Below are 26,986 nucleotides of genomic sequence, written 5' to 3'. Positions count from 1 at the left end.
ACCTCTCCTGTGCGTAAGGCTGCTAGATCCATCTTCTTTTTTTAAAGTTTCTTTATTTGGCTGTGATGGGTCTTCGTTGCAATATGTGGGATCTTTAGTTGTGGTATGTGGGATCTTTAGTTGTGGCATGCGGGATCTAGTTCCCTGACCAGGGATCGAACCTGGGGCCCCTGCATCAGGAGTGCAGAGTCTTAGCCACAGGGCCACCAGGGAAGTCCTGGAACCATCTTCTTATGTCTTTCCCAAAGCACATTGGGACCTGAACGTGCATCTTCGGGTCAGGTGAATGCTTCTGGAGCTGTACTCGTGTGTACACAGGTAATAGGCTGCCTGGGAACCCACCGTCTGTGCTTCTGTGCATTTAGTGCAGACACCGGGTGCAAATGCATGTGTGTGTGTGTCTGTGTGTGTGTAAAAGCATACCAAGTGCATGAGCAGGTGCGCGTGTGGACACGAGGAGGGGGACCCCGGGCCTTCCCGAACAACTCAGCCCAGCCTGGCCCTGCTCACCCACAATGGACAGGATGACGACCACGAAGTCGAAGATATTCCAGCCGACGGTGAAGTAGTACTGGCGCAGGGCCAGCATCTTGAGCACACACTCGCCCGTGAAGATGATGATGAAGACCATGTTGATGTTGTACAGGATGTCCACCTTGAGCTGGCTCTGGTCGTCCGTCTCCACCATCATGGTGACCATGTTGAGGCAAATGAGGATCATGATGGTGATATCGAACGCCTGCTGGGTCACCAGGTCGTACACCATGCCCTGGACCTTGTTCTGCAGCAGGGGTGGTGGTGCGGGCAGCGGTCAGAGCAGGACGTGCACCGGCAGGAGAGGCGAGAGGACAGGACACAAGAGTGGGGGGGTGGGGAGGTGAGAGAGAGAGAACGAAGGCGTCAGGGCTGGGGCCGCAGGAGGCGGGGGGACCCGTGGAGACGGGCCACTCTGTGGGGTCTGTGGGCCTCCTTCCTCTCTCTGGAAACTTCTTCCCGAATTAAGGGCCCTCAGCAACCCCTCCTCCTTCTCCCGAAGTGGCTGCTCACTGGGGGAGCTGTCTGGACATCCTCTTCCTCCCCTCTCCAGGGGCCCTTGCCCCCAGAGGCCACCAGCTAAGGAGCTGAATGGACGCTGGGGGCGCTGGGCAGGGTTAGGCAAGGGGTAAATCAGTGACTGGAGTTTATCAGGCTGCTGCTTGCTTGTACATGAAGTGTGGCGTTATGGAGAGGTGCCCCTCCCAGCAGGTGGGCACAACCTTCCTGCAGGGGGCCCCAGCCTCACACCAGGGACACAGCCTGGTGGGCAGAGAGCAGGTTGCCTTTTGCACCCCCCGCACAGGGCCCCCTTGGGCAGGAGCCTCATATGGGCTGTAGCGGGAGGGGCCCAGAGGGCTGGTACCTGGGGCCGGGGAATTGGCTTCTGAGGCTTCTTGGAGCCAAGCTTCTTCATGGCATTATAGTATTTCTTCTGTTCCTCTGTCATGAAGATGTCTTTCCCTCCAAAGTACAATGGGATGGGGCCCATAAGGTTGGAGAGTCCCCCTTCTCAGCTTCCAGGACTTCCCTACCTCAAACATCTGTGTAAAACCCTCCCCCATCCCAGCAGGGGGGCCTGGTGGGAAGAGGGAAGGAGACCTGCTTAGAGGGCCAGAGATGAGGGTTGAAGGAGGCAGGGAAGGGGGACGGAAGGGTCCAGAGAAAGGGGGGGCGGGTGACAGACAGAGGGAAGGGGCCAGCGCAGCCCTCACGGCCCACTTTGGGCCACCTTCCATCAGTATTTCACTGGGTCCTCAGAATGAGCCAGCAAAGGAGGCAGCATGAGCCTCATTTTGTACAGAAGGAAACCAAGGTTCACATTGGCCCCGTCACTAGTTCAAGGTCACCTGGTGGGATCAGAACCCAGGCTCTGCCTCGATCGGATGCTTAGACAGTGTTTGTGAACATACGAAAGGAGGAGTGGACAAAGCGGGTGTGAGGAGGGAGCCCAGCGCGGGGAGGACCCGGGGGGGAAGGCGGGCTAGATACTCATCTTCTTCTTCTGCTGGTTGAAGTTGTCGATGATGACGCCAATGAAGAGGTTGAGGGTGAAGAAGGAGCCGAAGATGATGAAGATGACGAAATAGAGGTACATGTAGAGGTTCACCTCATACTGCGGCTGCTCTTCCTTCTGCAGCGGTCACAGGACAGGGGCGGGTATGCGGGGTAGGCTGGGGGCACACGCTGCCTGCTCCCTGTCCCGCTGTGGGCCCACCCACCCCTGTAGGCAGTGGGGTCTCGGGGGCTCCCGAGGAGGCGGCGTGGGGTGGGGATGGATCTGAGTCCTCTCCCCTGGCTCACTCACCAGCCACATTTCGGGGACCCCCCACTCACCTCCCGGGAGTCCACGGCAGCATACATGATGTCCATCCAGCCCTTGAAGGTGGCCTGCGAGAGTGTGGTTGGGTGTGAGGGGAGGGGCTGCTAGCTGCTTCCACCATCCATGAGTTTCCCTCCCTGCCCACCCCAGAAGCTGCCTGCTCTGAGTCCCACTGGGCAGGCATCAAATACAGACCATCAAAATACAGACAGGTATGGACACGACCTCTGGGTCCTCCAGCCCTGGAGGCAGGTGGGAGGTTCCCTAACGAGGAGTGGCCATGGGCTCAGTCCCAGTGAGATTCCAGGGGCGTCTCCACCCCTGCCTCATGCAGGGGCCGCACGTCACACTCACCACCTGTAGGAGCGAGAGGTAGCCGAGACCCACGTTGTCGTAGTTGACCTTGACGTTGAGCCAGCGGACCTGGCCCGTGTGCATCAGGCTCTCGCATTCGGACTTGTTGTTGACCTCGGTGATGTCGAATCTCTCGGAGGTGGTGGTGTTGATGCAGTAGTAGAACTTGCCGGCAAATAGGTTGACGCCCATGATGCTGAAGATGAGCCAGAAGATGAGGCAGACGAGTAGCACGTTCATGATGGAGGGGATGGCTCCCAGGAGGGCATTCACCACCACCTGGGGGGCCGGGGGTGGGGAGGAGGGAGTCACTGCCAGATCCTCTCCCAGGCAGCAGGGTAGGGGGCATCACCCAGTCTCCTCTGGGAGAGGACTCCCCACCCACACCAACCAAGGGACCAGGCAGGGAAGGCTTCCTGGAGGAGGGCTGATCTGAATGAACCCAGGCCTGCAGGAGAAGTCTACTGGGCTTTTTGTGGGGGTAGGGGATGGTGGGAACAGGGAGCAGGGCTAGGGGGTTGCCGGCCTGCTGGCTGAAGAGGGCTCTCTGCTTCGCTGGAGCCAACAGCCCAGGGTGGGGAGCTGGGCTTCTTTGGAAGCAGCCCGGCCACGGGTCACCAGGCAGGAGACAAACACTCTTTCCTCGGCCCCCATAGGAAACTCAGTCCCCGTGACCTGGCCCCCCGGCTCATCTGCTCACAGGATTAGAGACAAAGACCCAGAAAAGAACGGAGCCTTTGAAGCAGCAGGCACCTTGGGGACTGGAGCTCTGGGCCCAGCCAGCCCTGGCCACACAGGCCAACCTCATTGTTTCCGGCTGAGCTGAATCTGAGAATTAATCTGTTTTCAAGGAGAAGTGGTTTCATGACCTCCAGACAAAGTGAGTGGTGTAAGCCCGGTGATGCCCAGGGCAATTCTATTCCTGGCTGGGGCATCAACCAGGTGTGCGGCCATGGCCAGGTCATTTTCCCCCAGTGGGGAGGGGTCCCTGGCTGGGCCGGGCTCGTGTATGGGAGACCCCAGGCTGAGTGCCCTGCTGATCTGCAACCATCTGCTTCATGGAAGTCTGTCCCCCCCAGAGTAGGCCTTGCTCTTAACAGAACCCCTACTTCCAGCCTTGGCCGGGGAAGTCCCCTTGGTCTTGCCCGAACCCTGTATTTACCTGTCACTTCCGCCCTCAGGGGCCTGAGGGAAGGATGGGCAGGCTCGGAGCCCTGGGGGGCCCCAGTCTGAGGCTGGGGAGAGTCACCTATAAACCCACAGACCTTTCCTTCCTCTCCTGCCTGGGTGCCCTCAGGCCCCTCCTGGGAGTGGCTGCAGCCTCTGCTGCCCCCTAGTGGTGGCAGAGAGGAGTGAAGGAGGGGGCTGCGGGCAGGAACGGGCACCTGGGCTGGTGTGTGGGGGTGCCTTTTGTCGTTGTTGTTGTCGCTCAGTCACTCAGTCGTGTCCGACTCTTTGCGACCTCATGCACGGTAGCCCGCCAGGCTCGTCTGTCCTCCGCCACCTCCCGGAGTTTGCTCAAATTCATGTCCATTGAGTCAGTGATGCTATCTAACCATCTCATCCTCTGCCACCTGCTTCTCCTTTTGCCGTCAGTTGCCTGGGGCCCCCCCAAACCTGGACTCCTGGTGGTGGCCAGAGTACACACACGCCCTCAGCCCCCTTCCAAGCTGTGGCTGCTCCCCCAATCCTTAGCCCTACTCACAGTCCCCCTCGACACCCACCCTCATGCCCTCGAATCGAGACAGTGCCCTCAGGGGGCGCAGGGCCCGCAGCGTCCGCAGGGATTTGATGGGTCCCAGCTCCGAGTAGCCCAGCCAGTTGGCCACCAGGCTGATGATGGAGACCTGCAAACGGGAGGGCGGGTGGTCAGGGAGCGCGGGGCCTTGGCCCCAGTGAGGGCCTCCGGAGCTGGCGGCGGGGCCAGGCGGGAGTGAGGCGGACTCACGTCCACGATGAGGAAGTCGAGCCAGCACCAGGCATTGGTGAAGTACACCTTGAAGCCGTAGGCCACCCACTTGAGTAGCATCTCCAGGATGAAGACGTAGGTGAAGACCTTGTCAGCGTACTCCAGGATGGTGCGGATGACTCGCCGCTGCTCAATGTGGATGTCCTCGAAGGCCTGGGGGCACCAGCAGGTGGGTGGCCAGGGCCCGGAGGCTGGGGCAGCAGCCACGTCCCTACAGCTGCGGGTTCCCAGGGGTCTGGCACTGGGGTTAGATGCGGGGGCAGACTCCCCGCGCCCATCGTGGGGGTGAGCGGGGGAGTTCCTGGTGGGGGGAAGCCCCTCAGCTCCCCTTCCCCAGACCTAATGATAGGAATGTTCACTAACCTGCAGGGGGGTTTGCTGTGACACAGGCTGGCCCCCCCACCCCATATTCCCTTCCCACCTGCTCCCTGGTCGGGACTTGTCAGCCAGGGAGGCATATAGGGTCAGAGCCCATCTGCCTCTTGGTGAAAATGAGCACAGTCTGCCACACACCCTGGAAGCACTGGTGAGTTCTTCAGGGCTCTCTCTCTGGGTTCGGGCCTGTCCAGCAAGTGTCCCTCACATGGTGCAGAAAGGAGGGAGCCCTGAGACAGCCTGCTTCCGGCCTGGCCCCTGCCCCTGCCCATGCCCGGCCCTCAGGGCGGTGCCTACCAAGGCCCCACTGCTGAGCAGGATCATGAAGACAATGAAGGTCTCAAACCAGTTGTGCTCGACGATCTTGAAGCAGGCCCTGCGGAGGGTCCACCACTTCTTCCCTCGACCCTGGGAGATGTCCACGTAGAGGAAGGGAAAGCGCTGCACGCAGGCTGGGGAGGGAGGGCGGCAGGGGCACCCGTCACGGTCAGCCCATTTCCCCCCCTCCCCTTCCCAGGATATGCCCCCTCCCCCCCTCCCCACCCTGACTGCATGCAGAGACACGCCAGAGAACAGGGGTGCGGGCCACCCACGCAGGTTCCATGGCTTTCAGCTGTCCCCATCCTCCCCCATGTCCCCCAGGCAGCCTCCACTCTGCACAACCCAAACTCTCTGGGCAAAGAATGTTCCGGAAGGGCCAGGCAGGCCTCTTTCTGGAAGACGAAGCTGAGAAGGACAGCCTTAGAGAAGCCAGTGCTGAGTGCCTGCTTCGTGCCGGCCATACTCAGGGCTCTATGGGGATTCTGTGCAGTAGCCTGTGGGCTGCTGGGACTGGCACCCACGGCACACACGGCAGGGGGCAGAGGGGGCAGGGGCTCAGAAGCATCTGCTCTGACGCCCCTTCCTGGGGTCGCATTCTCCTGGGTGCGGAAGGGCAGGGCACCATCGGAGGAAGAAGGCCCTGCCGCTTTTGGTGACTCCTCTGTCCCCAAGCCGTCCCCAAGGAGACGGTGAGCTGAGGCTGAGGCTCTCCTCGGGCCCTAGCCTGGCCTGCCCCTTCCGGGGTCTTCTGGGCTGGGGGAGGCACCCCGGCGGGCTGGCCCTCACCCTCGGTGAAGCACTCTTCAGGCTGCTCCCCCTCAGGGCTCTCCTCGGCCTGTTCCTCGGGGTCGTCCTCGGGGGGCTTGTAGTCAGCAGTGCTGCAGACGGAGGAGTTCCCATCCAGGGGCTGCAGCGGCTTCTGCGGAGGCCACAGGGTCACGTGGGGCAGAGGGGGTCCAGATGGGAGCCCCGAGGGGAGGGCCCAGAAGGGAGAAGGGGAAGCGGGGTTGGGGGGTGGAGCAGACTCATTCATTCACAGACTCATTCATTCATTCAGCCCTGGATTGTGGAGCCAGCTCTGGGCTCTGTGCAGAAGGACCCAGGCCTTGGCCCTATCCTCAGGGCACTTGGATTTGAAGAGGCTCAGAGATGCTGGCTAGAAGGGAAGGGGTCAGGATGGAGCAAGGTCCGAGCCCCCTTATGCTCTGTTCAGCTGAGGAATCCAGGAAGGATGGGGGAATTCAGAAAGAGTGGGGGTGGGGGGCTGGTACTCCAGCCTGGCCAGACCTCCCTCACCTCCTCCTAGCCCAGCCTCCACTCCTCAAGGGGCCCCCTTTATGGCTGGGGTGAGGCCCCTGAAAAGGAAAATGGAGAGGGTCATGGGATAGTGACAGGGGGCAGCTGTCAGAATGGTGGCCAGAAAGGGAGGGCCTGGTGCCCAGTTGACAGAAAGGGAAACTGAGGCACAGGGCATTAGGTCGGGCAGGATGCCCACTGAGCCACTGGCCCTGCCTGTGCCCCCCACTTCTCACCGCCCCTCGGGAGCTGTGCCTGCCCCCTTCAGAGTCCCCAGCGCCTTGGCCCGGCTGCTGTCCAGCCCTTCTCCACCCCCACTCCTCATACCGAGGTTGGTGCCACGTTTCCAGGGGTATTTATAGCTTGGCAGGCGCTCGGCTCCCTGGTAACTTAGTATGCCACGTATTTGGGGGGAATAAGGAGTCAAGAGCTTTCAGGGCAAAGTTTATTCAGGCTCTGGTGCCTGCTGGGCCCACGCTGCCAGGGTGGGGGTGGTCAGGGGGCCCTGCCCTAGCTTATGTGCTGATCCTTCCCCTGATGGAGCTGGAGGGTGGGTGAGGGGCTCAGCCTGAGCTTCTGGGGGCAACCACCAGGGCCTCCCCAACCCTCACAGGGGAGGGGCAGGGGCAGGGGGTGGGCATCAGGGCTCCAGCTGAGGCTGGGGCCCAGCTCTCCAGTTCTTCAGCTCCACCCCACTGGATCCCTGACCCCCCCTCCTCAGTGTCTCCAGCCCAGACCTGGCACTCTGGCCCATGCTGGGAAGTTGGGACCGGGTCCCCACCACCACCAGGGGGCGTCTACACAGAAATAGACAATAATAGCAAGAACTTGGTAGGGGCTTCTTAACCCCAGGGCAGGGTTAAGAGAGGCCCCTTGGGTTCCAGCCCTGGATTCAGGCTTCTCAGGTGAGAATATGCTATCTCACAGCGCCACCTGCTGGTGAGAGGGGACCCAGGAGGAGTTGCAGGGCAGGAGTGCAGGGAAAGGCCTGGGGTGTTCAGACAAGTGGAGTGGGTCATAATAATGGTATTTATATGTCACCATTCACAGAGATGCTCTGCACACAGCATCTCATCTAATGCTCACATTAACACCACAAGGTAGGTACCATTACCCCACCTTACAGATGGAGAAACTGAGGCTTGGAGAGGCTTTGTGCCATGTTCAAGGTCATACACAAATGTAGAGTCATCTCTGTCTGACTCCTGAGCCCTGAATCTGGACCTTGCTACAGGCTTACCTTGACATCCTCAGGCTCAGAGAAGGTGTCAGTTTCCTCCTCTGTGGGCATCTCCAGGTCAGACTCCTCGGAGGCGATGGGCACGTGGATGGTCAGGTAGGGGTTGTTGATGAAGTTGAGGTGGTCCAACTCGATGCTGGGGGGAGGACCGTCAGCCAGGCCCATGTGGTTCAGGATGTGGTTGTCCTTCTTGAGGTCCTTGCCATCCTCCTCGGGCGGAGGCTCCTTCTTCTCATCCTCGGGGGCACTTTCTGGAGCCTCGCCAGCCTCCCCAGCCTCGCCGATGCTTCCAAGGCTGAGCATGATAACCTTGGGGCTCAGGACCTTGCCATGCAGCAGCCCCACGAGGAAGGCTTTGGCGAAGCCGATGCCCCACGTGATGCGAGCGATGGCAATCTGCAGGTTGTTCATCTCGCCATCCTCGTCCGAGGCCGCCAGGCTGTCGGCACTGAAGGAGCTGAGCAGCAGGGCCAAGAACAGGTTCAAGACCTGGAGAGCAGGAGGTGAGTGGGAGCCTGAGCTTAGCTGCGGGGCCCCGAGGGTGCCACCTTCAGTCCACATGAGGGTCCTCGGGCCTCCAAGTCAGACCTACCACTTGGTGGGCATTAAAGAGGGGCATCATCTAAGAGAGGGCTTCCCTGGTAGCTCAGATGGTAAAGAATCTGCCTGCAATGCAGTAGACCTGGGTTTGATCCCTGGGTTGGGAAGATTCCCTGGAGAAGGGAATGGCTACCCACTCCAGTATTCTTGTCTGGAGAATTCCACGGACAGAGGAGCAGTGGGCTTCAGTCCTTGGGGTTGCAAATGGTTGGACACGACTGAGTGACTAAACATCAGCAGCAGCACCTAACAGAACCCTCAAAACTGCTCCTGGAGCTGAGAAGTGCTACAGTCATGCCCACTTTACAGATAAGGAAACTGAGGCTTGGGCACAAGAGGACTCTGCTGACCAAGGCGGAGGCAGGGTTTGAGGAGGCCCACTGGGGGACAGGGACTCTTCCACGACTCTGTCCTCCACTTCCACTGCTAGAGGATGCAGATCAAAAACTAGGTCTCCCGTCTCCAAGCTTCGAGGACTCATTGGGAGCCTGACTATTTTGAGCCTTCTCTTTTTTTTTTTTTTCCCAACCAGGCACTGCACCTTGAGCTGAGCCTTCTCTTGTCTTGTAAGTGGGACTTCTAATAGTCCATGGGCTCCTGGTACGTGCTTCTGTGTCCTCAGTCGTGTCTGACTCTTTTCAACCCCATGGACTGTAGCCAGCCCGATTCTTCTGGCCGTGGGATTCTCCAGGCAAGAATGCTGGACTGGATTGGGTTGCCATTTCCTCCTCCAGGAGATCTTCCTGACCCAGGGATCGAACCCATGTCTCCTGCGTCTCCTACATTGGCATGTGGATTCTTTACCACTAGTGCCACCTGGAGCTCACAGGACTCAGACATGCATCCCCGGTTGCTGTGGAAGGACGTCTGATCTACCTCGGCTCACTCCCTTTCCTTCCCCCGGGGTTCCCTGCTCTGCTGGTACTCTTCTCTTATCCTCACTGAAAGGGATGTAAGAGGCTACTGGTCTACCTCCCTCGGCTTTATTTTTTTTGGTGGATATTTACTGAGCCCCTCCTACTGTGTGCAGGAATGACTGGCCTCAGTTTGCTCCCAGCCTAGAGACAGACATTTGATCAGACGATTACAATGCAGTGGGTTTGCACAAAGTAGAGACTGGGGTTCATAGGCTTTGAAACCATGCTGCTTGGCCTTGAACCCCAAGTGATGAGCTGTGTGTCCAGAGGCAAGTCCTATCGCTGCCCCGTGCCTCGGTTTCCTTATCTGTACAATGGCGATGATTCCAGTACCTACCTCCTCACGTTGTTGTTGTGAGGACTGAAAGGTCGATACAACTAGAGCGCACAGTAGGCACTCAAAACGTGTGGGCTGTTATGTGTGCAGTGATAGAAGGTTCTACACGGTAGTGGGAGGAGTGCAATGAACTCTGAGGCCAGCTCTGCATTTTATGAATGAGGAGCCTGAGTTCTCCCAGAGAGGTGGAGTGACTTGCCTAAGGACACACAGCACATCCAGAACCAGAATCCAGGTTTCCTGTCATTGCACAACTTTGTGTGTGTGTGTGCTCAGTCATATCCAACTCTTTGCGACCCTGTGGACTGTAGCCCGCCAGGCTCCTTTATCCATGGGATTGGCCGTGCAAAAATACTGGCGTGGGCTGCCATTTCCTACTCCAGGGGATATTCCTGACCTAGAGATCAAACCCAAGTCTCTGGCATCTCCTGCATTGGCAGGTGGGTTCTTTACCACTGATGCTGCCTGGAAAGCCTGGCACAACTTTGGAGGGCATCATTTATTTAGACTACAGTGTGAAAGGCCACCCGTCTTCCATCAACCCACCTCCCAGGACAGAGGAGGACGGTGCAGCCTGACTGAGGAGGGGGAGGTCCTGGCTCCTGTCAACCAGAGGCAGATCTTACTCTGGGGGCCTCAGGGTGGGGCTGAGTGTGCGACTGGACACGAAAGAAGTAGGGTCAACTGCACTACGCTGTTTTCTATCAGATTTGAGTATCCCCAGATTTGGGTATCTGCAAGGGGTCTTGAGGGCTTAGGGAAGCCCCCAAGACGAAAAAGAATCTGCCTGCAATGCAGGAGACCCAGGTTCGATCCCTGAGTTGGGAAGATCTCCTGGAGAAGGGAATGGCTACCCACCCCAGTATTCTTGCCTGGAGAATTCCATGGACAGAGGAGCCTGGTGGGCTACAGTCCAGGGGGTCAACACGACTGAGCAACTAACACACAGGGGGTTTTGGAACCAATTCCCTGAGTGACCAGGGGAGGACCGTACATGTGAATCTGTCTGGCTTTCACCAGTGTCCTCTAAGGTCTTTTTGTCATTGTCTTAACTATCATGTTGACGTATCTTTAAAATAATTATAGGCAGGGAGGTTCGAGAGGGAGGGGATATAGGTATAATTAAAGCTGATTCACATTGTCATATGGAAGAAACCAATGCAATATTGTAAAGCAATTATCCTCCAATTAAAAATAAATAAATATGAACTGGAGCAGAAAAATTAAAAAAATATATATATGTATCTATTATGTATTGTTCATCTTCTCTCTCTGGGGCAATGTGCTGGGGGATTCGCTCCATCACCATGCCTTTTGGCTACTGTCCTGCCTTTGCCCCCCACCACAATGTACTGGTCTGTCTTTCCCTCTCTGGGGGGAGGTGTCCAGTTGCCAGAAACACATCTGAGATGGGAATTAGCTGCTCTCTGGGTCACCAGGGTTTGCACACGGCTCCTGCTTGGGACAGAAATAGCTGCCCCAGGCAAGGCATGGGGGGTGGGTTAAATTAGGGAAGGGGGATGGACATTAGGTTCCCCAGGAGTGGGCTCCGACGGGAGGGTTCCCTATGACCTGGTCATTTCCTCTTCTTCACCCCCAAGGAAGTACCTGAGTGCCATGGACACTGGGGACCTGGGTCCCCACCCTCCCTGGCAGGGTGCCCCATGCCCTCTGGCAGACACTTGCTTCCATGAGGCCTGGGAGGGTGGTAGGCGGGGCCAGTGCCCAAGGAGCTGGCAGCGCGCCTCCCCGGGCTGCTCCGCTCCCTTTGAGCAAAGTGGGAGAGCTGCAGAGCTGGGCCTGAGAAGGATGTCAGGGTGTGTGTGTGTGTGTGTGTGTGTGTGTGTGTGTGTGTGTGTGTGATGGGAGGCGTGGGGGCACATACAGAGGCAGTGCCGTGCAGTGGTTCTGGATTCTGGGACCTGACTCCTTGGGTTCAAATCCTGCACAGGTTACTAAGGAACCCCCCTGAGCCTCTGCTTTCTTGTCTATAAAATAGAGATAAGACAGCACATCCCTGGGGCCTCCCTGGTGGTCTAATGGTTAAGACTCTGAGCTCCCAGTTCAAGGGGTCTGGGTTCGATCCCTGGTCAGGGAACTAGGTCCCACATGATGCAACTAAGAGTTCCCATGCCACAGATCACGCATGCCTCAAGGAAGATGAAAGATCCTGTGTGCCGCAACTGGGGCCCGACACAGACAATTAAAGTTAAATATTATTAAATATTTTAATATGAAAAACAAAACAGAATCCAGCACACACCGCATGGAGGCTGGTGAGCATTAAGAGATCAATACCCAGGGACCACCCTGGTGGCTCAGTGGAAAAGAATCCACCTCCCAGTGCAGGAGACACGGGTTCAATCCCTGATTTGGGAAGATCCCATATGCCTCAGAGGGACTAAGCCCATGCACCACAACTATTGAGCCCAGGCTCTAGAGCCCGGGAGCCGCAACTCCTAAGCCTATGTGCCGCAGCTATCGAAGCCTGAGTGTCCTACAGCCTGAGCTCTGCAACAAGAGAAGCCTCTGCGATGAGAAGCTCACACGCTGCGACGAAGAGCAGACCCTGCTCGCCATAACTAGAGAAAAGCCCTCAGAGCAATGAAGAGCCAGCAAAGCCAAAAGTAAATAAATACAATTTTTAAAAAGAGAGAGAATAATATCCGGAAATGCTCAGAATGCTGTATGAGCATGAACAGAGGTCGGTTGTCACCACTGGTACTCTGATGCTAACTCATCGTTAGTATCACTAATGATGATATTGATGCTCTTGTTGTTGAAAGTACGCAGACTCAGTTTCTAGTCCAGGCTCCGTTTCACACGTGCTGTGTGGTTCTGGGCTGTGCCTCCTGGGAGCACAGAGCCAACATTACCTGCCTCATGGGGTTGTCAGGAGCAGTAGGGATAATACACGTAAAGCCCCTGGCGCAGGAACTGGCACGTGGCAGGAGCCCAGCGCCTGGCGTGTGGCGCCGGTTGGTGGCAGGTGTGGAATCTGCCACTGCTCCCTGAATGCCTGTAACTTTTCAGCTCCCCTGGCCTCGTGGGCCAAGCACTTTGCTGAGCACTTAGGTCGGTTTAATCCTTCCGACCACCAGCAGAGTAGCCACTACCCGCCTCATCCCCATTTTCCAGATGAGAAAAACTGAGGCCAGAGAGAGTGTAAATAACTTGCTCAAAGTTTCCCAGTCAGAAAGTGGCGAAGTAGGGGCCTAAAATGTTTTTGAGTTTACATGTACACAGAAACCACTGCGACCCTTATAGTCACTCCCAGGCCCCTTAAACTTGCCCTCACAAACATCTATTCAGAGCCTGCAACCCCGCCATCAGGAATCCTGTCCCAAAGTCCTGCTGAGGCATTTCCTTTACTCTCCCCGCTCCCTAAGACCCCCTCCTAGGAGCAGTCAGCCTTGGTTCTGCTGTCTGGCTGTCGGAACCCCATCCCACCGTCCCCTCCTCGGCCGTGGTGACTCCCCAGGCCACCGGTCCGCCCCTGCCCCCAGCGGAGCTCAGCGTTATCTGAGAAGCGCTGACAGAGCAGCTCAAGGATTCCACCGGCCTTTGTGGAACGTGGGGAAGTGCGTCTTCCCACCCGCTGTTGCCCGGGGTAGCATCGCCCACACCCGGGGCAGCAGGGCACAGCTCTCCTGGCAGGGGTGACCCCGCCCCGAGGAGTAGGGTCGGCAGGGTGAGGAGAAACGCCTCCCTCCGCCCGGCTGCAGAAATTCTGGTCAGCTGGACCACGACCTCACATCCCATTTCTCCTGGACCCCTGTACCCCCTTCCCTCCTCCAGCGCCCCACCCAGAAAGTGGCAGGATGGATGCAGTTCAGGCCATCTCCACATCCTCCCAAAGCCCGGGGCCTGATTCCCAGGAGCAGAGGGTGAGATGGGAGGAGAACAAAAGGGCCAGGAGTTCCTGGTACCGACCCACACTGTGCTTTCTTCCATCACGGTCAGTTCCCCCGGCCACCTCCTGAGGCAGGGGCCCCCAACCTCTGGGATATGATGCCTGATGACCTGAGGGGGAGCTGATGTAATAATAATAATAATAATAGAAATAAGGTGTTAAGTGTTAGTGGCTCAGTCGTGTCCGACTCTTTTGTGACCCCATAGACTGTAGCCCGCCAGGCTCCTCTGTCCATGGAATTCTCCAGGCAAGGATACTGGAGTGGGTAGCCATTCCCTTCTCCAGGGCATCTTCCTGACCCAGGGATAGAACCTGTGTCTCCTGCGCTGAAGGTGGGTTCATTACCATCTGAACCACCGAAATAAAATGCACAAAAACGGCAGTGTGCTTGAATCCCCCCAAACCATCCCCAACCCCACGCCAGTCCGTGGAAGAATTGTCTTCCATGAAACCAGTCCCTGGTGCCAAAAAGGTTGGGCACCGTTGCCCTGAGGAGTCTACCATTTTTCTCCCATGTGGAGTTAGAGAACCCAGCCAACCAGAGAGCAGTGATTCGTTCAAGGTCACATAGATGGCGAAGGAGCTGGGACTGGAACACAGGCCAGTCTGACTCCGGTTATCATGTTACTTTCCCCAAAACACTAGGTCTTTACTATTTGCATAGGACATCACCCAGAGCTCATTAGAAATGCAGGTTTGGGGGGCCTGGCTCAGAGCTGCCTCACCTGACTCTGGGAGGCTGGGACTGGGAATCTAGGTTTTGAGAAACTCACAAGAGTTTTGAAGCAGGTTAAAATTTGAGAGCCACTGGGTTAAACCATACAAAACTGCCATCTAGGGTCAGGGGAGGAATAAAACAATCACGTGTCAGCGATTTTACACAACACAGTTTCATAGGAAAAGAACCCTTCAACAGTCCGATTTAAGGGAAATAAAGGCATGGATGGGCTTCCCTGGTGGCTCAGTGGTAAAAAATCCACCTGCCAAGGCAGGATTTGATCCCTGGGTCAGGAAGATCCCCTAGACAAGGAAATAGCAACCCACTTCAGTATTCTTGCCTGGGAAATCCCACAAACAGAGGAACCTGGTGGGCTACAGTCCATAGGGTCACAAAAGCGTCAGACACAATTTAGCAAGTAAACAACAACAACAAAGGCACGGACATGCATGGGACACTTGGATTTTCTGGGCAAGGGTGCGGGAGCCACCCAGTCAGATGCACTCACCACCAGGTTGCCGATGACCATGACCATGAGGAAGACAGTGAGGCACATGGGCTGGCCGGCCACCTCCATGCAGTCCCACATGGTCTCGATCCACTCCCCGCACAGGATGCGGAAGACGATGAGAAAGGAGTGGAAGAAGTCGTGCATGTGCCAGCGGGGCAGGTTGCAGTCCGCGGCGATCTTGCACACGCACTCCTTGTAGCTCTTGCCAAACAGCTGCATGCCCACCACGGCGAAGATGAACACAATGATGGCCAGTACCAGCGTCAGGTTGCCCAGCGCCCCCACCGAGTTGCCGATGATCTTGATAAGCATGTTCAGCGTCGGCCATGACTTGGCCAGCTTGAAGACCCTCAGCTGCCGGGCAGGGGGAATGCAGGGGTTGGTGAGACCCAGGGACCCCAGGGATTGAACCCAAACCCTCAGCACTGAGAGTGCAGAGTCCTACCCACTGGATCACCAGGGGCTTCCCAGAAAGAACTCTTTTGAATGGCTCCAGCTCCTACCCTCTGAGGGATATGGGGCCTCAGTTTACCTCTCTGTTAAATGGGAATGCTCGCATTCTACCACCTTATCCTCTTCACATGATCAAAAGAAAGAGTCCTCATCTCTTACATATAAAAGCTAAAACATTTACAAGCGAAATAAAATCTCAGGATTTGCTTTAATATACTCCCCCATAAAAAGTGCGGGGACAGATAAAACAATAACTACAGGATGTTGATGGCCGTTGGAGCCAGGTGAAAGGTACACAGAGGCGTATCTTACTTTCTCTACATTTTTGTGGGTGCATGAAAGGTCCCTACGAGGTGGTGAAAAGGATGCTAATTCAGAGTCCTAATCCCACTACTGATGAACTTCCTGAGCCTCAGTTTTCAGGCCTGCAATATGGGCTGAAGTCCCTGCCCCACTGCCCCCCCCAAGTTCACTTAGGAGTCAAGTCCAAATGGCAGCTCCTGGGCTGTCATTCTGGTCTACCAGCAGCCCTGTGTGATAAGGAGGAGGGCATTTTTCTCCCTTTTGCCAGTGAGAAAGGTTCTGAGAGGCAGAGGGGTGCGCACGAGGGCAGAGGGGCCTCCTTTCCAGTCCTCTGGCTTCTTGGGGGTTTCTGCTTGTGTCCTCCAAGCATCCACACCCCACCCTCCCTCAGCCCGGGTCCCGGGGCCTCATGTACCAGACGGAAGGAGCGGAGCACCGACAGCCCCTGCACATTGGCCAGGCCCAGCTCCACCAGGCTGAGGGTGACGATGATACTGTCAAAGATGTTCCAGCCCTGCTGGAAGTACTCGTAGGGGTCCATGGCAATGAGCTTCAGCACCATCTCGGCTGTGAAGATGCCTGTGAAGACCTGCGGGGGGTGGGGTGTGCAAAGCCTCAGGGGCACAGGGCCTCCAGAGTCTCCCACCCCACTCTTAAACCTCCAGCAGAGCCCTCGAGGCCAGAAGAGAGAGTGACAGAGCCCCGAGGGGGCAGGCATTGTACATGTGTACCCATGGCCCACAGGTGTGTGTGAATGAATGAGGAGCTGAACAGCCATGCCACCGGGCAGAGTGGGTACTGCTCAGAGACCGGGGCCCATCTCTTCCTGACCTTGTGACTGTGGGCCTGTCACTTGACTTCCTGGGGTCTCAACCTGCTCATAATAATATTTGACACTCGTAGAGCATTCTGTGTTTCACGTTATGGCCTCATCAGTATCCTGATCTCCACGAAGCTGGGAGGGATGATCACCACGTCCATCCCAGAGAAGATTGAGGCTCCGAGAAGTCAGCAACAAGCTCTCAATCACGCTGTCCATATGTGGTCAGGTCTCAAACCCAGGTCTTGGGGTGCTTAGTTCAGTTTCCTGTCTCTACACTCTACAGCCTCTCTACCCTAGTTGGCGGGGGTGGGGCGGGGGGAGGTCCCAGGACCCAGAAAATCTTGATGGATTCGGAAATCTGGGGTGGGGGGGGTCAGACAGGAGGTGAAGTTGAGGATCAATGAAAACCAGAGCTGATCCCCCACAATCCTGGACTTGTCTGAGGGCTTCAGAGTCCCTAAAAGCTCCCTGGGCACGGCCTCCGCCCTCCTGCCAGGCACCAGCTGCCCCGGGTCCACAGCCTGCCCAGGCACATGCTGAGCCCCGCCCAGGAGCTGTCCCTAACCATAGCAGGTGCCCAGACGGCAGCAGAGTGTGGGCAGGGGGTGGGCAGGCGGCGGGCTGGGCCCATCACGCACACCCCAGCAGCTGCGTGGCGAGTCCCGAGCCCGCCCTTGCCCCTCCAGCCCAGCCTGGCCATAGCTGCCTCGGGCAGCTCCATGGGGTAGATGTGGCTGCCTCATGGGCTGGGGAGTCCAGGGTCTGATTCCCATGCTGCCCACCCCAGCCTAATCCTGCTCCAGGCCCCACACATTAACTCTCCCTGGGCTCCCCTCACCCTCAGGGTGGGGGGAGCATCTAGCCCATTGGCCACCCTGGACAGATTGAGAAGGGAATCGGGAAGGGTGGGGCCGGGCTGGAGGAGGAGGCAGCGGCTTTTTCCCTTTGTCAGGCTCCACCGGGGCTGGCAACGAGGTGATAATGCTCCTAATGGGCAGGGATAAGCAGGAGGATCAGTGTGTGTCAACAATAGTGGAGCAGAAAGGGCTGAGAGGGGAGCTGGCCTGGTCGTGCTGGAGAAATGGAGTGGGCAGGGGGCCTCAGGGCTGGGGAATGATGCCCTGGGGCCTTCAGGGTGAGCTGGGGCCTCCTGGGCCTGGGTGCCCATGGCTCTACACCCTATCTTCTGGGTCCCTTGGTCTCTCTTGGGCCCCTGGGCTAAGTCACTTCAGTCATGGCCGACGCTTTGCAACCCTGTGGACCATAACCCGCCAGGCTCCGCTGTCCATGGGATTCTCCAGGCAAGAACACTGGAGTGGGTTGCCATGCCCTTCTCCAGGGGCCCACAACAACCTCTGAAAGTGGAGAGACTTGCCATCTAGCACTTCACTCCCCACCCCCAAGCTCCCACTCCCCCATCTCTGCCTCCAGGGCATGACCTGGACTCCAGAACCCCTGGAGTCCTGACCTTAAGAAGCCAGTACTTCATCCCCACTCTCTCTGCCCCCAAATATCCTGAAACCCAAATTCCACGGATCACCCCATGTACCTCCCCTGGTACATCAACTCATGTCCCTGTATTCCCACATGCTAGGAAAATAACCCCAGCCTGTCTCTTTATGCCCCTTAATCGTGCCCCTCATTTCCACACAGCCCGTGGGCCCTGTAGCCCCTCTCCTGTCCTGCCCAGTAAGGACCACCTCTCCCTTGTCCCCTCCGTACCAGGTTGCCCACGTTGAGCACACTGTCAAAGTGTTCTGTCATTGGGTAATGCTCCATGGCCATGAAGAGGGTGTTGAGCACGATGCAGATGGTGATGCCCAGGTCCACGAAGGGGTCCATGACGATCAGGTGGACGATCTTCTTGAACTTCACCCACGGGGTGCAGCAGTTCCATATGAGCACTTTATGGGAACATTTGTACCACCATGGTGGGCACTTCTGGTGGGCCTCTTCCAGCTCTGAAAACAGACGGCAGATGAGGATCCGCCCCCTCACCTGCTCCTTCCTCCACCTCCACCTTTGAGCCCACCTTCCAAGCCCCGCCCCTCAGAGCGCCACACCCAAGCCCCGCCCTCTAAGGGATGCCCACCCCAAGCCCCGCCTCTCAGTGGGTCACCCTCAAAACCCACCCCTAGACCCCGCCCACATAGCTCCACCCTCAGTGCTCCGCGCCCCCAGTGACCAGTCCCTTGAAACTGAAGGTGTTCAGTTCAGTTCAGTTCGGTCACTCAGTCGTGTCCGACTCTTTACGACTCCATGAATTGCAGCACGCCAGGCCTCCCTGTCCATCACCAACTCCCGGAGTTTCTCAGTAGTATCTGACTCTTTGAGAGTCCATGGACTGTAGCCGGCCAGGCTCCTCTGTCCATGGGATTTCCCAGGCAAGAATACTGGAGTGGGTTGCCATTTCCTTCTCCAGGGGATTTTCCCGACCCACGGATCACACGCAGGCAGATTCTTTACTGTCTGAGCCCCCAGGGCAGCCCCATAAAGAGCCATGCCCTCAGAAGCCTTATCCCAGGTCACTTCTCCCAGTGCTCTACTTCAGCTCCACCTTTTCAGCACAAAATCCCCCTATGTCATAGGGTGACTTCCATCCACTACCTATGGCCCAGGGCTGCGATCCCGGCTACGGAGGGGCCCGAGGGCCTCAGGGAGAGGCAGGAGGCCACTGCAGAAGGCTGGGTCTCAGTTCCAACTGTTGCTGGCCAGAGCCTCTGAGGAGCACACCGAGTCCTCCCTGGGGGCTCTGCCTCACACTGCCGCCGGCTCCTCCAGACCGGACCCTGCCAGTCCTTCCCCACCAGGGTAAACTTCCTGGAAACATGCCCTGTTCCTGCCCCTCCAGCTCTAAACCCCTGGGGCTCTGTCAGGCCCATGGATATGCTACATCTCCTCCAGGTTTTCCAGGCCTCTGGTGCCCATGGGAGTTCTCAGCCAGGGCGTGATCTCATTTAATCCATGAAATAATCCATGAGGTAATAATATTTAATGCCCCCATGTCATCGATGAGGAAAGGGAACTGGAGTCAGGGGCTGTCCCATAGACATGTGGGTTTGAGGGCCTGAATGGGACACCCCAGGGAGGGGACGGCTGAGTGTCTCCCCCATCCAGCAATTAGTAAACCGGACCTCCCAAAGGCTGCAGGTTCTGACAGTAACAACCCCACTCCCAACCCAGGTGTTACTGCAGGTGCCTCAAATTGTGTCTGAGGTCCCAAACTTCCCACAGTGGTCCCAGCAAGGGCAGTGTTGAGTGATCTCCTTGGCTGGCTCTGCCCAGCATCCCCTGGGATGTTCTCTGTCAGGGCACAGACACCTAGATGCCCTTCAGGCAAGGTCAGCTGGGATAGAGGTTTGCAAAGTCCTTCAAGTCCTTCCTGCCAAAAGGCAAGACACCTGGGGAGGGGACCCAATCCTTCTGATGTCAGATTTCCCTGCATCTTCCTTTCCTGCATTATTTCCTCCTCCTCCTCCCTCCCTCTCATCCATCCACACACCTGTGTATCTTCCCGTTCATTAATCTTTCAGCCCACCCACCCATCCATCAAACCATCTGTCCATCCATTCACCCATGCATCCATCCACTCACCCATCCATCCACTCACTCATCCATCCACTCACCCATCCATCCACCCACCTACCCACTCACTATCTGTCCATCCTTCCAACCATCCATCCATGTGTATGTCTACCCACCTATCCTTGTTACCTAGTCTCCTGAGGCCTGGGGGGCAGCATGGGGTTTTTTTGGGGGTCTGTGGCTCTATCTGGGCAGAGTTTGACTTTGACCTTTAGCTTTTACTCAGAAGATATTTGTGGAACAGGATCTCCAGTTTCCGGAACATTGGGCCTTCCTGGTTAGTATTCTTATCCTGCCCTTTCCCATTGCCTTGGCAGCCCACAAGGCCTCCCGGAAGCCCCCAGTTCCCGCCGCAGCCTGGCCTTGTGGCTAGAATCGGGCCAGGTTAAGCCAGGACTATATTTATCACGGCCATTTCTTCGATGCCAATATTAAGTTACTGTCCTGAAGCTGGGCCCAGCCAGGCCCTCCCTGCTCCCACCCCGGAAGCCGGAGTGGCCCGATGGGCAGGGTGGGCAGGATGGGTCTGGGGATGCTAGGCACTCACCTTCCATGGCATCGGAAATACCGCTGTCTGTGCCGCAGCTGGGCCTCGGAGGCCCCTTCTCCCCCGCCGATGTGTCCAGGCTGCCGTTGCAGTCTTTGCTGTGTGCTGGATCCCCGTCCACCTCCCCACCTTCCAGAGCCTGGGCAGCCTTGGCCTGTGGATCAGCAAGGGTAATGGACATAAAGTTCGTCACCAAGCCATGGGAATGGACTCTCAGAGCTTCTTCCTGAGTCCTTCAGGCTGGGGACCTCTCTTTTTGGCCTGCACCCAGTCTACTGCAATAGGGGTGGTTGGTGGGGGGATGACAGGATAGGGACCAAAGTGACTGAGGACCCTCATCCCTGAAGACCCTTCCTTCTCTGAAGCCTTAACTGACCCTGCACTTCATGAGGTGGATGGGTGAATGCACAGCTGCTCCCTGGGGCCTCATCAGCACCCACCTTTCCCTCAGCCTGGACCCAGACACTGCCCATTAAAAATCATAAAACCATAGATATTTGAGCTGGAAGGCTACTTCAGGTTTAACTACTCCAGATTCCTGGTTATGTATGGGGAAACTGAGGCACTGAGCTATGAAATACTCTTTCCATTGCCTGGGAGCCTCCCACCCCACCAAACCTCCAGCCTGAGCCTTCTGCTCCCCATCCCCTGTCTCGCAGCCCCCATCCCACACCTCCCCGTGCCCCTCAGCCTGCCCAGGGTACCCGGGCTGAGGGGCAGGGAGACCCCTGGATCTTCCCCTCCCCCCACCTCCCCAAGTCCAGACCTTCTCCAGCTCCTCCTGCTGTTTTTTGAATTTCTCCAGCATCTGCTGAAACTCCTCTTCTTTCTCTTGATCCTCCGCCAGGGTGGCCTCGTTCTGCTCAGCGTAGGCCATGGCTACCACAGCCAGGATCAGGTTGATGAGGTAGAAGGAGCCCAGGAAAATGATGACCACGAAAAAGATCATGTAGGTCTTGCCGGCTGCTCGAAGGGTCTGGGAGTGAGGGAGGGGGAGCAAGTGTCACGTGGTACCCTGCCTGCTTTCACCCAGGGCCCCCCTCCATACAACCATTGCCCAGAGAGGCAGACAGGAAGGATCCCTCACAGAGCCTGGAAGTTTGAGGGCTTTTGAGGCAAGGTATGGCTTCCCACGTGGCACCAGTGGTAAAGAACCTGCCTGCCAATGCAGGAAACACAAGAGATGTGGGTTCAATCCCTGAGTCAGGAAGATCCCTGGAGGAGGAAATGGCAACTCACTCCAGTATTCTTTTCTGGAGAATCCCATGGACAGAGGATCCTGGAGGGCTACAGCCCATGGGGTGGCAAAAAGTCAGACATGATGGAAGTAACTTAGCATGCACGCACATAAATAATTATGTCATCTGCAAATAGAGACAGCTTTCTATCTTCTTCTATGGCCACCCTTGACGGGTTAAACCACATTCTGGGGCATTTCAAAATATGAACTTGGGACTCAGACCTTCCTGGGCTCCTGACTCAGAGAGCCCTGAGGACCCTGGCCAGGCATCTTGAGATCAGAGATCCAGGATAAAAATTGGAGAACGTGGGCTTTGGGATCAGCTTGAATCCTAGTGTCCCTATGATGCCTGGCATCTAGTAAGAGCTCAGCAAATAGAAGCTATTATTGTTATTATCATTACAGTTATTTATTTATTTTTGGCTGTGCTGGGTCTTTGTTGCTGCACACTGGCTTTCTCTAGTTGCGAAGAGCTGGGGTTACTCTCACTGTAGGGCACAGGCTTCTCGTCGTGGTGGCTTCTCTTGTCTGAGTGTGGGCTCTAGAGCATGGGGTCAGTAGTCCTGGTGCATGGGCTTGGTTGCCCCATGGCTTGTGGAATCTTCCTGGACCAGGGATCAAACCCATGTCCCCTGCATGGGCAGGTGGACTCACCTTCTTCTTTTTTTGAATATTTATTTGGCTGTGCCAGGTCTTAGATGTGGCTTTTTTCTTTTACTTTAAAAATTTTATTTATTTTTCATTGAAGGATAATTGCTTTACAATATTATGTTGATTTCTGCCATACATCAACATGAATCAGCCACAGGTGTACATAGCAGGCAGATTCTTAACCACTGGACCACCAGGGAAGTCCTATTACTATTATTACTAACATTGTCAATGTTAAAAACATCACCAGGGACTGGAAGGCATTGTTCTCCAGACTCAACCTGCCCACCTGCAAACTGTGGCAGGTAAATAATTATGGGCAGAACTGGTGTCTAAGCAACCCTACTGGTTACTGTGAGGAGGTCTGGGAGTCTGTGCTCAGCTCAGATCTCAGCTCCTAAGCAAATGAGGAAAAGGAAGAAAAGGCTGAGGCTCAGATCTGGGCAGGAACCGAATGCCAGAGGTGCCAAAAACCCATATATAGGGCCACCGAGGGGGGTCCCATGGAAGGGATGGCTTTGGTAAGGGTCCTACCAAGCCCGGAGGAGGCCGAGGAGATGGAGGGAGGTAGGGCTGTGGGGCTGAGGGGCAGGGCAGGGCAGGGCAGGGGGTCGCTGTACCAGCTGGAAGAGGTTCTCCCAGTAGTCCTGTGTCATGAGGCGGAAGAGAGCCAGGAAGGCCCAGCTGAACGTGTCATAGCTGGTATAGCCGTAGTTGGGGTTCCGCCCGGCCTTGATGCACTCATAACCCTCAGGGCAATGCCTGCAGACAGGATGGGGACTGGTTTTAGGGGGAAAAGAGAGCTCCAACTAGGGGCCACATGGGGGGCACTCCGAGAAAAAAAACATCCTTTTGTCTTGTCTGCATCCTGAAAACACGTGCATGCTCACGAGTTGTCTTTACACCTCCATCCACCCCAGGTTCTCATCCCCAACCATCCCCCATCTTCTGGCAACCCTGGGGCCACTGTTTCCCATTCACCCCCCACCCTCCCGGGTGTCACTCACCCAGCATCGCTGCTGTTCCCACAGAGCAGGGCATCGTTGGAGCCCTCCAGGAAATAGAAGTTCCCTGTGGGAGTCAGAGGTCACAAAGGAAGCATATCAGCGCGTGGACACTGTGGGCAGAGTGCCCATTGCACACCCGTGGACACATCTGTGTGGATCACGGGCACCGCCACATGGATGCTCTGGGGGTGCCCCTTCCCTCTCCTTTTTTTTAAAAAATTAATTTTTGTTGGAGTATAGTTGCTTTAGTTGTGTTAGCTTCCACTGTATAGCAAAATGAATCAGCCACACACACACACACACGCATACATATCCATTGCCACATATATACTCCATATATATGTGGAGTCCCTTTTGGACTTTCCCATTCAGGTCCCCACAGTGCATTAAGTAGCATTCCCTGATGGCTCAGCTGGTAAAAAACCTGCCTGCAATTTGGGAGACCTAGGTTCGATCCCTGGGTTGGGAAGATCCCCTGGAGAAGGGAAAGGCTACCCACTCCAGTATTCTGGCCTGGAGAATTCCAAGGACTGTATAGTCCACGGGGTCGCAAAGAGTCAGACACGACTGAGTGACTTTCACTTTCACCTGAGTGATACAGCACGTTCTCATTAGCTATCTGTTTTCTTCCTTCTCCTTTAAGGGCAGCTCCAAGTCCTAAGCTTTCTGGGTAGATACATTTTACTGTCAGTGCCGTGCCTTCTATGGGGTATAGTGGGGGTACAGAGGGAGATGGGGGGACATGTATGTGTGTGCTGGGGCTACCACATACCTGAGCGGGACCCCCAGTGGAGGAGTGAGTGGGGGGCTAGAATCCAGGATGCCAGGTTGAAGAAGGTGGCGTTTCTAAGCTGGTGACTCCATGTCCGTTTTCTAAGCTGCCAGGAGGCGCCATGTGGACTAGGAGTGGCTTCGTGAGAACGGTGTCTTGTGTGCGTGCGCCTGTGAAGCCTAGGTGCGTGAACAGGATGTGGGTGCCTGCTGCTGGCCCTGCCAGGACGATGGAGGAGAACGAGCCCACACATCGGGACTGTGCTTTTCCTAGCCAAAGCTTTAGGATTTTCCAAACAATTTGGTGTTTGCTGTTACCCTTGTTTGTTGTAAACCCTTTGAGAGGGTAGCTGTTGTTGTTTAGTTGCCAAGTTGGGTTCGACTCTTTTGCAACCCCATAGATTGTAGCCTGCCGGGCTCCTCTGTCCATGGGATTTCCCAGGCAAGAATACTAGAACAGATTGTCATTTCCTTCTCCAGGGGTCTTTCCAACCCAGGGATCAAACCCAGGTTTCCTGCATTGGCAGGTAGATTCTTAACCACTGAGCCACCAGGGAAACTTGAGAGAAGCACTGTGGTCTTTATTTTATAGGTAAAGATTCTGAGGGTCAGGAGGATGAAGCGATTTGTCAGAGGTTGCCCGACCTGTTAAGTGATGGATTTACACTCAGGTCTTCCCCATGATCCTTTTTTTTTTTTTTTTTAATTATTTATGTATTTGGCCATGTGGGGTCTTAGCACATGGGACCTTCATTGCAGCATGCTGGATTTTTAGTTGCAGCATGAGAACTTAGTTGGGGCACGTGGGATCTAGTTCCCCCACCCAGGGATCAAATCCGGGCCCCGCTGCGTTGTGAGCATGGAGTCTTAGCCACTGGACCACCCGGGAAGTCCCTTCCTCATGTTCTTTGTCTCACACAAGGGCTGCCAATGGGGCTAGGAAAGACCCCACTGGCCTCCCGCCCTCCCTTCTTACCTTCATCACTGATGTAAGCATCCCAGTCAAAGGTATAGTTGCCGGCCCAGCTCTCCTGGCTGCCCCAGGTGTCGTTGCCGCCCCAGGTGTCGTTGCCGTACCATGTGTCGTTGCCATACCACGTGGAGTTGGTGTCATTGAAGGGCGGGGGCCAGCGCACACACTTCTGCCGCAGGTTTCCCATGAAGAGCTGCAGCCCCACCAGGGCAAAGACGCTCAGGCAGAAGACGGTGAGGATCATCACGTCCGAGAGTTTTTTTACCGACTGGATCAGGGCCCCCACGATGGTCTTCAGCCCTGATCACAGAGAGCGGGAGACTGTGGCAGGGGGTGACTCACCGACTCAGCCCCTCCGAGCCTCTGCCTGCTCCATCTCCTTCCAGCCTTGGCTTACTTGCGGCGCTACTTCCCTGAAGCCTTCCCAAATCAGCCCCATCCATCTCTGACTACAACCTCCGTCTCAAGCCTTCCAATGGCCACCGAATCTCAGCCACTAGAAGAATGGACTACGAAGACTCCACAGTGTGTTGCCTAACACAGGAGAGCAACAACACTCAGGCACACAGTGTAACTTAATAAATGTCACTAAGTCAGGACTCCCAAAGTGTTCATAGAACACTAATCTCACAAGCTGCGCCCTTCATGAAAGGGGCTCAGTCATGTTTTTGGAAGGCTGAACTCTGTAGCACTTCCACAGTTGCTCAGTAATAAAAAATCTGCCTGCCAATGAACGAGATGTGGGTTTGATCCCTGGGTCAGGAAGATCCCTTGGAGGAGGGCATGGCAGCCACTCCAGTATTCTTGCTCGGAGAATCCCATGGATAGAGGAGTCCGGTAGGCTACATACAGTCCATAGGGTCGCAAAGAGTCAGACACCACTTAGTGATTCAACAACAACAACAACCAACCCTGTGATACCCTTCTGGAGGGTCCTTATGTAGATTATCCTACCAGAGGCTGGGAAAAGTTCTGCAGAAACAAAAACTTTTTAATACCATGTTTCAGCTTATTTGACACAGAACCCTTTCTCTTTTAGCCTGTTAACACCCAAGGAACAGCAGGGTTCACTCTGGGAAGCTCTAGACTGACTTTGCAATATCATTGCATTCTGCCCCTCTGAACTGGCAAAGGCATAGCCAGATTGTGTGGAATTTCAGGCTCAGATTCCATAATTTATGAAAGAACCATAATTCCTTCCTTGGGCCTAATCAGGGTGTCTCTCACTTCAATATTTATTTCCTTTTCTTATCCTGGTATGAAGACAGATGCTCAGCAGCTTCATCATCAAAGCCCTACGGGCTCTGAGGATGCAGAAGTGTGCAGTGAGGGCAGGTATTGTGGCCTCGACTCAGTGGCTAACTCCGTGTTGCCTTCTCTCTGGGGGTCCCTCCTTCCTCAGCTGCAATTCACAAGGGCTTTGGACTAGAGAAAACTAAGGTACTTCCTGGCATTAAGACAACTTCCCTGTCTCCCAGAGCCTGTTCTCCATGCCTTTCAGATCATCTTTCTCTCCTTTTGGAGAAGGAAATGGCAACCCACTCCAGTATTCTTGCCTAGAGAATTCCATGGACAGATGAGCCTGGCTGGCTACAGTCCATGGAGTTGCAAAGAGTTGGACATGGCTAAGTGACTACACTTCTCTCCTTTAATGAACCTTCTCCAGTTTCTTCACATGCTTTTTTGAGGGTCTGGATGATCCAGATTCTATTTATTTCATGCTTTT

General features: G+C 55.8%; 1 protein-coding gene and 1 non-coding gene across 2 annotated transcripts in view; both read right to left on the bottom strand.

Annotated features, from left to right (window-relative positions):
- SCN4A (sodium voltage-gated channel alpha subunit 4) overlaps window positions 1-26,986 on the bottom strand; it is a 52,713-nt gene that overhangs the window by 3,863 nt on the left and 21,864 nt on the right. Inside the window, exons 7-24 of the mRNA XM_006041617.4 lie at window positions 25,264-25,560; window positions 23,517-23,580; window positions 23,130-23,271; window positions 21,385-21,594; window positions 20,619-20,772; window positions 18,209-18,447; window positions 16,079-16,252; window positions 14,905-15,261; window positions 7,912-8,400; window positions 6,162-6,294; window positions 5,352-5,506; window positions 4,659-4,832; window positions 4,435-4,557; window positions 2,711-2,989; window positions 2,371-2,424; window positions 2,030-2,167; window positions 1,400-1,504; window positions 511-781 (exon numbers count right to left, since the gene is read on the bottom strand). Coding sequence (XP_006041679.3) covers window positions 511-781; window positions 1,400-1,504; window positions 2,030-2,167; window positions 2,371-2,424; window positions 2,711-2,989; window positions 4,435-4,557; window positions 4,659-4,832; window positions 5,352-5,506; window positions 6,162-6,294; window positions 7,912-8,400; window positions 14,905-15,261; window positions 16,079-16,252; window positions 18,209-18,447; window positions 20,619-20,772; window positions 21,385-21,594; window positions 23,130-23,271; window positions 23,517-23,580; window positions 25,264-25,560 — 3,558 coding nt within the window. The remainder of the gene's footprint in view (window positions 1-510; window positions 782-1,399; window positions 1,505-2,029; window positions 2,168-2,370; window positions 2,425-2,710; window positions 2,990-4,434; window positions 4,558-4,658; window positions 4,833-5,351; window positions 5,507-6,161; window positions 6,295-7,911; window positions 8,401-14,904; window positions 15,262-16,078; window positions 16,253-18,208; window positions 18,448-20,618; window positions 20,773-21,384; window positions 21,595-23,129; window positions 23,272-23,516; window positions 23,581-25,263; window positions 25,561-26,986) is intronic.
- Window positions 141-213, bottom strand: TRNAR-CCU. The gene has a single exon. It is a non-coding gene; the product is annotated as a tRNA-Arg (tRNA).

This window comes from Bubalus bubalis, chromosome 3 (assembly GCF_019923935.1).
Source record: "Bubalus bubalis isolate 160015118507 breed Murrah chromosome 3, NDDB_SH_1, whole genome shotgun sequence".
NCBI classification, from domain to species: Eukaryota; Metazoa; Chordata; class Mammalia; order Artiodactyla; family Bovidae; genus Bubalus; species Bubalus bubalis.
This window is presented reverse-complemented; position numbering and strand designations above follow the sequence as displayed.